Source organism: Notamacropus eugenii, chromosome 5, assembly GCF_028372415.1.
Source record: "Notamacropus eugenii isolate mMacEug1 chromosome 5, mMacEug1.pri_v2, whole genome shotgun sequence".
Classification (NCBI taxonomy): Eukaryota; Metazoa; Chordata; class Mammalia; order Diprotodontia; family Macropodidae; genus Notamacropus; species Notamacropus eugenii.
In genome coordinates, this window is record NC_092876.1 from 331,206,986 (window position 1) to 331,219,541 (window position 12,556).

The 12,556-nt window shown below is 36.9% G+C and overlaps 1 protein-coding gene across 4 annotated transcripts in view; it reads left to right on the top strand.

Annotated features, from left to right (window-relative positions):
- STAG1 (STAG1 cohesin complex component) overlaps positions 1 to 12,556 on the top strand; it is a 377,001-nt gene that overhangs the window by 293,958 nt on the left and 70,487 nt on the right. For all 4 annotated transcript variants that reach the window (XM_072613576.1, XM_072613574.1, XM_072613577.1 and 1 more), the window contains 4 exons: positions 9,540 to 9,632; positions 9,726 to 9,815; positions 9,951 to 10,154; positions 10,956 to 11,026. In XM_072613576.1, coding sequence (XP_072469677.1) covers positions 9,540 to 9,632; positions 9,726 to 9,815; positions 9,951 to 10,154; positions 10,956 to 11,026 — 458 coding nt within the window. The remainder of the gene's footprint in view (positions 1 to 9,539; positions 9,633 to 9,725; positions 9,816 to 9,950; positions 10,155 to 10,955; positions 11,027 to 12,556) is intronic.

Genomic DNA, 12,556 nt, shown 5'->3' on the forward strand with positions numbered 1-12,556 from the left:
GCTAAATCCATTAAGCAGAAAACTAAATAATACTGGTCAAGGTTGAATATGGGGATACACATGATTATATCAGGCTTTGGTCTACAAAACCCTTTCACCTTAGCCATACAATCCATAGCCTTTTTCAAGCTATTCTTGAAACTGTGTGGTCATCCCATAAAGCACTTCAAAGGATTTTGAAATCCTTTGCAAAGGGCAAAAATAATATAATTATAGACAGGCCTCACACAGCAAACCTATTTAGCTTGTGTCTCAGTTAATAGAAGCCACCTCAGTACTGGTCCTGCAGGTCTGTCCAGGGTTGGATAGAAAGAGATAATGTCCACTATGAGCTGTCACTTTCTTGCAACCTCAGTGCCTACTTTGATCAGAGGTGCTGCCAGTTCTGGGCACCTGGCTTCTTGCAAGGTAGGTGATGGACCAGGCCCAGATGCCAGAGACCAACAGAGTTCCAATTCCCAGGACATGAGCAGAAGCCTCAGAACTGACTGCTTCCACTGCCTCTTGTTCCCTTGTTTCTATTTTAACCCCGAAATTTTTGCCACCTAATCCTCAGTTAAGGTAAAAAGTAGGAGTTAGCTGGAGCTTATTGCATCAGGTCACCTTGGGTGCAATGTTGCTGTTGTAAGTTGGACACCAGAACTTTTTGGCTTCAGAGGCCTAGGTCTTTTACTCCTCAGGTTTGGTGTTTGCTCTTTTGCAGCTATGCTGCTGCTCTTAATACTTCATTTGATTGCTCCTAAGCCCTCCCGAACACAGCCTTTTTACTTTTTTCTCTAGCCTTAAGCCTACTTCACCCCTTTATGGTTTTTTTCTGAATTCTTTTCCATCTATCTGCTCTATCACAATTGGTAGGACCCTTGTAATAAAAGAAAAAAATTTAAGTATTTTAAAATTATTATGATAGCTGGTATCAAATACATCTCATTAAACATTAGAACTCCTCAAACTTTCCTTCAGAAAACAAATTTGAGGATAATAAATATCTTCTAACTGCCTTCTCATTTCAGTCTTACAGAGTAGAATATTAAAAGAAAGCTTCCTAAGAATTATGGTCATTTTTCTTCACATACAGACTCTTCCCTGGGACCAGCAGGAAAGAAATATGGGATTTCAGGGCAAAATGTAGCATTTCAACTTGTTAGTGGATAATGAAAAGGAAAAGAGACAAATCCATTTCTCTCCTGGGTTCACTTTAATAGGAAACTGAGAAGAGATTTACTCTCCAGCTCTCTTAAAGGATCCTTCAGAGACAAGGTCATAGGATCTGACAAAGGATTTTTTTTCATGATCTGCCAAAGGGGCAGAATTTTTGCAACAGAAATTGTCCTGAGAAGTCCAGGGCATATAGACATCTCCTTCAAGAGAGGACTTGTATTTTATTCTGTTCTTCTTTCTGTTGTCTATGACTATTAGCACAGTATCTTGTGGTAGGATACATGCTGAGGAAATACTAAATTGACTTGACAAAGTCACCTACCTTGATAGAATCATTATGGGCAGGGCCACAAATCCCATATTTGGATTCAGAAAACCTTTGTTCAAATCCCAGCCCTGACACTTGTTACCTGCATGACCTTTGGCAAGTGACTTAACTCCTAACCCTTAATCATCTCATCTGGAGTAAGAGGTTCCTTCCAGCTCTAAATGTCTAATCCTGTGAATCCAAATCCACTGATTCCCACTGTAATGCTCTTTGCAGGACATCACAATGACTTAGTTCTCAATCAATATTTTATTAACAGTGATCTAGTTCCAAGAGAAATGGATAAATACGTGGACTTCTTCCTTGAATATAGGCAAAAGAACTAAGGCAATATCTTGAGTTTGTGAGGTCATTATTTCACACTGAAATGATTTAATATAGACCTGGAAGTTTTCAAAACATTAATAGTAATAGTAAGAGCTAACATTTATGAAGCATTAAACATTTGCACTCATTATGTGTTACCTCATTTGATCCTCACAACATGAAGCAGCTGTTATTATCCCCATTTTGCAGGTGAAGAAACAGACCAAGAAACACTAAGCAACTTCCCCTGGGACACACAGGGGACACACAGATATAAGTGTCTAAGATGAGATTCAAACCAGTTTTTCCTGTTTCTAAATCAGATTCTCTCTGTTCTACCACAATGCATTTATTATCTCCATTACTCAGGGGGTATAGGGTATGTTCAGGGAGGACCAGTACCTTTGGTGTGATAGCTGCCAAGCCATTTTTGAGGCTCTTTCCACCTTTGATGTCCACCTGTTCCACCTAACTCTCACCTGTGGCTCCAAGAAGCTGCAGCATGTGCAGAGGCCACACCTCGGTAAACCATTTCAGCAGACGGCCCACACTAGGTTGAGGGTAACCAAGGGTTCTCAAACCCATTGGTGTGTTAGGGGAATGTCTACCCCAAGCATGTGAAGACTTCTAATGCTGGAATGGGCAGATGAGAATAATTTGTTCCAATGACCATGAAGGCAGATGAACCAGGCAATGTGGAGTGCTTAGAGCTTGATTAGATAACAAAGATGCCAAGGTTATCCACTGCATCCTGAGCCATCACCAGCCATCTTGACTCCATCCTGCCACTGGACTATGATGACTCTGGAGGAGAGAGTGAGGCTGACAACTTTGTCCAACTCTGCCTCACTTAAACACAATTTACACATGAATCAAACGACATCACCCATACCATTTCACTATTATGCCTCAAAGTCTTGTGGCAGCAGGCAAGTGATGAAGCAGCAGGTGCAGATACAGTGGGAGCTGTAGTCACAATCCTGCACACAGGCAGCCCAGGCCATAGGGTCGTTTGTCACTGGAAGCAGCAGTGGGACTTGACAACCTCCTGGGTGCCTGAGCAGTCTTTTATGTATAGCACTGCTCACCTCCTGGTGTAAGGAAGGAGGCTAGGAAAGGTGCCCTAAACATTGTCTGCTTACCTAGCCCTGGCCTGATTACCGTGGCAGGCAAGGAATCCTACTATGCAGTCAAAACACAAAAATAATGTACAAAGACATCTGCAAAGGTGATTCCACTCACCATCAGCACATGGAACGTGCACACACTCATAGAAAACACAAAATCCAGTAGACCTGAAAGAAGAACTGCTCTTACTTTAAGCCTGACTGAATGCAAGTTGACAATCTACTCCTACCTGGAATTGACATGAAGTTGGGGAAATATTGGTTCCCTGCTGGCAATTTCCTATAATCAGAAGGTTTGTAAGCTTAAAACCAGATCTGTTAAATTATAGATTGTTGGTAAGGGAACCTCCGAGATCAAGTCTAAAATTAAGCTATTAGGCTTAGGACTTTAGACCAACAACATTAAATAAGGGTCCTTTAATTCTCAGTAATACTGTGGAGACAGTTAGGTCAAGGGCTTGTGAAGTTAGCACAGATAAATATTATTTGTATCTCAGTTGGTTAATGTAAAGAAGGCAGCATTTAATTCCATCAAAAGCAAACTACAAGCAAAGCTTAGAGATATACAAGATTCCTGGCTCAGTAAGAAGGCAGATGAAATTCAGTTTTATGCTGATAGTAACAATACAAAGCACTTTTATGATTCCCTGAAAGCTATTTATGGACCAAAAACCTATGGTGCATCACAACTACTCAGTGCTGATGGAGCCACATTGATTACTAATGAGGACATAATCCTAGAGAGATGGGCTGAACACTTTCATAGTGTTCTCAACAGACCATCATTAATTGATGCTGAGGCCATTGACCGTTTAACTCAGGTTGAAGTCAATCCCTCCTTAGCTGAACTTCCAACAGAAGAAGAGGTTTTAAGGGCCATTTGGCTCCTTTCATGTGGCAAAGCACCTTGTGCTGATTATATTCCAGCTGAGATTTACAAGGTAGGAGGACCATTGCTCATACGAAAGCTGACTGAAATTTTCCAGGTTATATGGCAAGAGGAGGTTATCCCCCAGGAGTTCAAGGATGCCTCCATTGTCCATCTCTGTAAAGGTAAATGGAATAGATTGTCCTGCTACAATCACAGGGGGATCTCTCTCTTAGTCATTGCTGGGAAAATTCTTGTTGGAGTCTTCCTTAATAGGCTGATCCTTCATTTGGAAGATGGTCTTATAACTGAGAGCCAGTGTGGCTTCAGAAAGGGCTGAGGAACAGTCGATATGGTATTTGCTGCCCAACAACTCCAGGGGAAATGCCAGGAACAGAACAGAAGTCCGTATACAACATTTGTAGATCTGACCTAGGCCTTTGACACTGTTAGTCATGAGGACTTATGGAAAATTATGTCAAAATTTGGTTGCCTGGAGAAGTTCATCAATATTGTATATCAATTTCATGATGGTATGTTTGCCCGGGTTCACAATGCTCTCGTGCCTTCCCAGTCACCACTGGAGTGAAACAGGACTTTGTGCTTGCTCCCATGCTTTTTAGCATGATGTTTTCAGCCATGTTGACAAATGCTTTCAATGAGGATGAACACAGCATCAAGGTCAACTACTGTTCTGATGGCAAATTCTTTAATTTGAAAAGGCTACAAGCCAAAACCAAAGTGGAGGGAGTGTTGGTGCATGATTTTCTGCTTGCAGATGATTGTTACATCTCAGCTTCAGAGGCTGCATTGAGCACACAAAGGATGGATCAATTCTCTGCTGCCTGTGCTAATTTTGGCCTAATAAGTAACACCAAGAAAACACGGGTGCTCCATCTGCCACCACCACGCCATCCATACTTGGAATCACCAGTTGCAACAGATGGAGAAGTTTTGAATGCTGTGGATAAGTTCACTTACCTTCGTAGTGTACTTTCCAGGGATGTACGCATTGACAATGAGGTTGATACACACATTGCTAGAACTAGCTCAGTGTTTGGGAGGCTCCAAAGAAAAGTTTGGGAGAGAAGAGGTATTAGACTGACTATCAAACTAAAGGTCTACAGAGCTGTTGGGCTGACCTCATTGTTATATACTTGTGAAACATGGACAGTCTACCAGTGCCATGCCAAGAAACTGAATCACTTCCATTTGAACTGTCTTAAGAAGATTCTGAGGATCAACTGGCAGGATAAGGACACTGAAATCCTTGCTTGAGCTGTACTGCCAAGCATTCAAAGTATGCTTCAGAGAGTGCAACTCTGATGGGCTGGCCATGTTGTTCAAATGCAAAATGTATCCTTGCATAAATAAAATAGAAAGACTATTTTATGGAGAACTCGCATGGGGCAGACGATCACATGGTGGCCAGAAGAAGAGATACAAGAACACTCAAGGTCTCTCTCAAGAACTTTGCATTTGACTGTGCACCATGAGAGACACTGGCACAGGATCAGAAAGGCTGCTCAGCTCTTTGAGCAAAGCAGAATTGAGACAGCACAAAGTAAACACAGGATGCGCAGATTTGAGATATCTACCCCAAATATTCACATGGACTATCTGTGCCCAACCTGTGGTAGAGCATTCATAGCTCGTATTGGTCTGATCAGCCACAGTCAGACCCACTGCAACTTCACTTTATCATGGTGATGTCATTTTGGTCCTCCTCAAAGACGAAGAACAACCAACATTACTCAGAAACTTCAGATAAAGTTGCATATGGATAAAGGCAAAGGATAGTAATAGAGAAATCTATTATTTTCTGTTGCTACAAGATTGGAAAATTAAGAGATTACTCCTATTGCAAAACTGTTTACAAGCTAAATAAACTGGTCAGTTTTATAATGTAACAGTTTGGGAAGTGTATAGGAAAACTTGAATTGTGGCCACCACTCCTTTCACCAAACAGATAAACCTATCTGTGGAATAGTAGGAAAAATTTACCCCAGGACCTTGCCCAGAGTCAAAGGTAGTAAATCTTAGTGGCAGAGGTGAAACCCAAGTCTTACTGCGTCTTGAGAAAGGGTATAAGGAGAAAAGATACAAGTCCAAAAAGATTCAGCAGATTTGGGTGTGGAAACAGAACCTAATGTTTTTCTCACCTATATGACATAGGTCATGATTAAGAGAAGCTTTTTTTACTGAAAGTCACTGACCCTCATTACAGATTATCAAGGGTCAGGCACATTAAAAACAACTTTATTTGCTTGTTTGTGGTTTTTGTTTCAAGGCTGAAAGAAAGCTGTTAACATAACTTTCTACTTTTAAATTAATATGAAAACAAAATACTAAATTAAACATAACTTGATCACATTCACACACATACGCACACACATACACATATACATACATACATACATACTTAACCACTTCAGTTCTATATTACATCCAGTCAAGAGAGTGGCAAAGGAGAGAAAAGGATAGAGACAGATGGATAAAATAGAAGAACAGGTAAGGGTTAGAGAAATAGGGCATCAGTAAAGAAAGAGAGACCCAGAGAGGGAATGGGTTTCCAGGGAGGCACAATAGGTGCTATTCCATGTTCTTGTCACATCCTGCTTTTCATCTGGGTCATGGGTATCAGAATAGCTGTTACTGTCCTTCCAAGAGTGTATTTAGAGTCCAAGTTTTACAGAACAAATCCTTTTATTAAAGGGATTTGTTCTATGAAGTTTGAATTTAGCCAGAGGGCCACACTTGAGGACCTAGAAGGCTACATGTGGCATTGAAGCTGCAGGTTCCCCACCCCTGATCTAGACTCTAGAATCTAGAGGAAAGAGTTAATAAATAAGAATGATTGCTAATACCTAACAACACGTGTCAAGTCTAAATAGGTTTTTTCTTTATTAAGACACAGCTTCCATGGCATTATCAGAAAGCCAAGAACCTTTGTTCATGTAGATATGGGATTATAATGGGCACTAAGAGAGCCAGTGCAGTGACTTGAAGGACTTTTGCTGTTTGTGTTCCTGCAGAGTATGGTCTCAGTATTGGTGAATTTTGTTCTTCCATCTAAAGTGGCTTGAGAAATACTTCTGTGTTTCTTAGACTTCGTAAAGAGGATGGATAGTTCTTAGTTTGGGAAAAAAAAATTGTCCAGAAATTAATAAAGGAAAAAAATTCTGAAGAGTAGTTGAGAAGAAATTCTTCTCCTATGAAATCATATAATTATGACCATATTTTTTCAGAAGCAGTATCTCATGTCTTTTCAAACACTAAGTTGTTTTCATGAGTAGTACTGCATATTACTTGACCCTGGAGGAAGAGATGCCTCATCATGGTCTGTTTCCTAAGAAGTGTCAGGGTTTCTGTATGTGCTGAACAGATCTAATTAAAAGTAGGATACCTTTCTGGAAGAAGGAAACAGAATTTTAACATATTGCTACCTTCTACTAATTCATGTGAAAATGAATGATTGAAGAAAACTAAAACATATTTTAAAACTGAAGGATGGTAATGATAGCTAACATTTATATGACATGTACTGTATGCCAGGGACTGTGCAAAGCACTTTATGATTATTTCTTCATTTAAGCTTTATAGCAATCCTGAGAGAGGTGCTATTATTATCTTCATTCACAGATGAGATAACAGGCAGATAGAGGTCTTACCCAAGGTTACACAGCTAATAAGTGTTTGAGGCAGGATTTGAACTCAGATTTTTCAGACTTCAGACCTACCATACAAATTAACTGTACCACCTAGCTGTGTTGGTAGCAAAATGAACTTGAAATTTCATATAGTGTGACACCAATATTTAAGGTATATTATAATTATAAATATGATATATATAAGTATTGCTAAAACTTGATTAGAAGGGATCTTGCCTGGAATTCATTATGGAAAAGGGTATGCTCTCCATACAAAAGAACTGATCTTAAGAATGGTGGAATTGTAAATGATGAAATATGTGTATAAAAATAATCAAACCTAGGAATATAAAAATGATGGAAAGCATTTGGATAAGTTCAAAAGGAAAGAAATTAATGTTCTTACAGATTGAGAGCATGATGATTTCCTAACACAGGTTCCCTCTCCTCTTCCCTCCCCTCTTTTCTCCCTCTCTCTCTCTTTCTCTTTCTCTTATACACACACACACACACACACACACACACACACTCATGCATGCACTTTATATTAGTAATAGAAGTGGCTACACAATGCAATGAAAGGAACAATGGATTTGAAATCAAAGGAGCCAGGCTCAGACTTCTTTGCCATGACTTATTTCAAACCATTGAGCCTCTCAGGTCCCAGCTACCTCCACTATAAAATATGGGTATCAACTCAATACTCTCTAAGGTCCCTTCCAGCTTTAAATTTACCATCTTTGTCCATTCACCTCTTCATCTATGTTCTCCAAATCCATTTGTACTAAAACAGAACATCTAATTAGTTCTGGAATTGCTGACAATCTCATCCTTAGAAGGCAGAAAATAAAGCATTTGTTTCTTACCAGAAAGGTAGAATACAAAAATGGAATGAACCTCTAGAAAATAGTATGAAGCATCCTGAAGTCTGGTAGCCACCACCCCATCCTTACCTCTAAGGCAGATGCAGCAGAAGGGGAACTCTTCAATGTAAGATAAATGCCACAAGTAGGAAGCTATCTGAAAGCAGTCTCAAGGGGAAGGAAGGTTTACAACTGCTTAACAATGGAGCAAAATAATTAAAACCTCCAGAGGCAAAACTATTCAGTCTCATTCTACTTCCCCACTTCCGTACTACCAACAATACATTTCTAGCACTCCTTTTCCCTTGTATCAAAAGGCAATTTAAAGCTAACGTGTTTCTGTTTCATAGAACTGTTAAAGACTATGGAAGTCAGTGATTTCAAAATGGAAGCAAGTATATTCTGGGCAAAATGCTGCTTTACTTTGTGCTACATTTTACTCTTTAAATAGCCTATTGCCATTTAGTTCATTTAGCTAGATCATGATACTAATTAAAATGAGACAGTGAGTTGTAAAATCCATATCTAAGGCCATGAAGAAATTTTGCGACTCATAACCTGGGGAACCATGTAGACTATAGATGGGATGGAGCATCATGAAACCATTGTATTGACCAAGTAACTTTTAAAAAGTATTTCTAAATTAATTTTATCCTTTGATTATATAATTTAAATTATAACCTAATAATAGGAAACTAGATACAGCAGTACCTAGGAAGGAAAATAGGAGCTACAGGAGGGACTTGTTTTTTATTTTGGAAAATTTGTTCACATTTCCTGGAGTTAAATTCAATCATCAAAATAGAAAAAAAAAAATGTATTTACCTTTGGGTACCAATTTTTTATCTTTAAAAATTCATTTTCATAAAGTTTCCTCATTTTACATTACTTGTATGATTTGAATTCCTAAACCAGCAGCTATTTGATAGATAAAAATAACTGCATTTTTGGAAACATTTTATATGAATATACGTTTAAAATTGGGTGCACACAATATGGAAGGCAGATTTCTGTTTTCCTTTTAAACTCCCAAGTTAGACATTATTTTTAATTTCCTCATCACTGTAACTTGTTTAGTTAGTCAATTTCTAGAATCGTTGCTTATTTTAAAAGTCAAATCCTGGTTCCAATTTTAATTAATGTCTAAACTAAAAATCATTGATTAGTTGTAATTTTAGACTTGAAGATTAGCAAGTGAAATTCTTACTATTCTTAGCATTTTTAAATTTTATTTTCCAGGTGCTAACAGCCAAAGAAAGGAAAACTCAAATTGATGATAGAAACAAACTGACAGAACATTTTATTATTGCACTTCCTATGTTGCTGTCAAAGGTAAAGTCTCTATGAAAATATGTTAGATATTCAGATCATTGTTTTTATACTTAACATTGAAATTTATTATTTTCATATGTTTGTTCCTTCTAGTATTCTGCTGATGCTGAGAAGGTAGCTAACCTGCTTCAAATTCCACAGTACTTTGACCTAGAAATCTACAGCACAGGCAGAATGGAAAAGGTAGGACTGGAGCTCTGCAACTTAATTTAATTTTATTAAACAATTATATGGATTTGATTGGTAATAATGATTTTCCTTTTGATTATTTCATGTTTATTTCTAGTAATATCTCAAATTATTCTTTTTACTCTCTAGCATCTGGATGCCTTATTAAAGCAAATTAAATTTGTTGTGGAGAAACATGTAGAATCAGATGTTCTAGAAGCCTGCAGTAAAACTTACAGCATTTTATGTAGCGAAGAGTATACAATCCAAAATCGAGTTGATATAGCTCGGAGCCAACTAATAGATGAATTTGTGGATCGATTTAATCATTCTGTAGAAGATCTCTTACAAGAGGTTTGTCTTTTATTTTCTAAGTCAAACTCATATATTTTGACTTTGTTTTATGATTAGTTAAGATAGCTTTACAAACAGTTATTCAGACTACCTACAGAAATATTAACTGTCCTTCTGAATTTTACTAGGGCTTTCACAATGATATATATAAAAAATCAGTGTAATTCACACTTTATTTTTATTAAAATTCTTTCTTCTTGATTGATTTTCCCCTCACTGGAGAGAGGAATTAGTTCTTTTTTGTCCTTGCTCCAGGCATGTAACTAATTTTATATTTACCAGATAGCTGCTCTGTGTAAGATGAAATTTAAAAAACACTTGGATTGACGCTGAGGTAGAGGATGCCATTGAGGATGCCACAGATAAAGGTTTCAGAATAATATATGTAGCTCCATTTTCCACATTCTCCTTATTTCAACAACCATATTTTTTTCTGTCTATAGGAAATGGGCTAGAACCCTTAAATAAAAAAACCCTTATAAAACCTTAATTCCGTGATACTTTTTCTCTCAGCCATGAAGGCCAAGGTGGAAGGACCTATTTTTTTAACATAGATTGTAAATTTTCTTTTAAAACACTGTCTCCTTTTTCTGTTATTTGTATGTTTTGTTCCAAATTATACATACTGTGTATCAGTAGGTCTTCACTTACTGAGTATTATTTTTATTCCTACTTTACCTATAGAAAAGGTACTGAAAGTTTTTACAGTTATGTATCTTAGGCATTTCCACTTTGTTTTAATCAGTTTGTGTAAGGAAAAATCCCAATCATAGTAATAAGTTTGTTTTATTTTATTTGTAGGGAGAAGAAGCTGATGATGATGATATTTATAATGTTCTCTCAACACTAAAGAGATTAACTTCTTTTCACAAGTATGTCATCTTATTTGGGCTTGATTTAATGACAGATACATTAGAACAAGATGAATTAAGATTGTGTCTGCACAATATAGAGTTTTGTCTGTCTAATGTTGAATATCCAGATAAAAACTAAGATTTAATAAAAACATTTATTTTTATATGATTGGATTTTTTAATGTGTATTTGATTTTTACTTCAGTACTTTCAAGTAAAAAGTATGTATAGACAACAATCTTCTAGGTATTAAAATGCAGTTTTTATCCACTGGTTTTACTTGTGGTTTTAATTTGACTCTCATTTAGTGGAAATGGAGATCACTGGACAAATAATTTCAACTTTCTGTACTTTAATTTCCTTATGTATAAAACTGAGAGGATTAGAGTAGATAATTTGTTAAGGTCTCTTAACTCTAAATCCAGTGAATTCTACAAGAACTTTCAGCATTATTCAGCATTCAGTTAATTTATTACAAAAGTTTTAAGCCAATATTCAATATTTTTCAACCAACAAATCTAATTTTAAAAAAATGTGTTGGGTTTCATAGTGGAAATGACAGCATTTTGGCAGTATTTCAAAAATAGCAATAAAACTTAGTGAAATTTTAAACCATTGTGTAGTAGAAACAGCACAGGACTTGGAATCAGAAAATCTGGGCTAGAATCCTGGCGTATTGGCTTACCAACAGTGTGGGCCTTGAAGTCTTTAAACCTCCATTTCCTTATCTTTAAAATGAGGTAGTGCAAATATGTAATCTTGAAGGTTCCTTCCAGTTCTTGACCCTGTTATCATAAAATACTTTAACTATTTGGACGTCCATTCCTCCCAATTACCTTTAAGATACATTCCACTTGTAAATTTTATGATGCTTATTTAGTCTTCTTTTTGCTAGGGTTTTTTTTTTTTATTATAATTGGGGCATGGGAAATAAAGTGATGGAGATTTTGTTTCCCATGGTGAGTTAGTATCTCCTAAAGACACCAAGATCTACAACCTAGATTTGTATTTAGAAAACAAAGTTCAAAACTATTTATTAAATGTCAGTTTCATATTCTAACATTCAGCTAATGTAAAATGAAGAAAAATTGTTTTCTGAAAGAAGTAAGATAAATCAAACTGGAAGCTTCCATGTATTAAACGGACTTTCAGTCAACTGATATGTTGTCCAACACCTTCAAGTTCAAAAGGATACTCCTTTTTTTCATTCTTTTAAATTAAATATTAAATTAAACATTTATTCTCATTTATCAAATGTTCTCCACACATGCTGGGGGGGAAAAAAAGAAAGAAAAACCCTTTTGACAAATATTCATAGCCAAACAGGTTTCCACATTAACCACTTCTAAAAACTTGTTTCATTCTCCATCTTGCATCTGTCACTTCTCTGTGAAGACTTGAATAGCATTCTTCCTCAGTCTTCTCAAATCATGGTTAGTCATTGTATTGATTAGAGTTCTTAAGTTTTTCAAAAATTGTTCATTTTTTGCATTGTTATTATATAAACTTTTTTTCCTGGCTTTGCTTACTTAACCCTGTGTCGGTTCA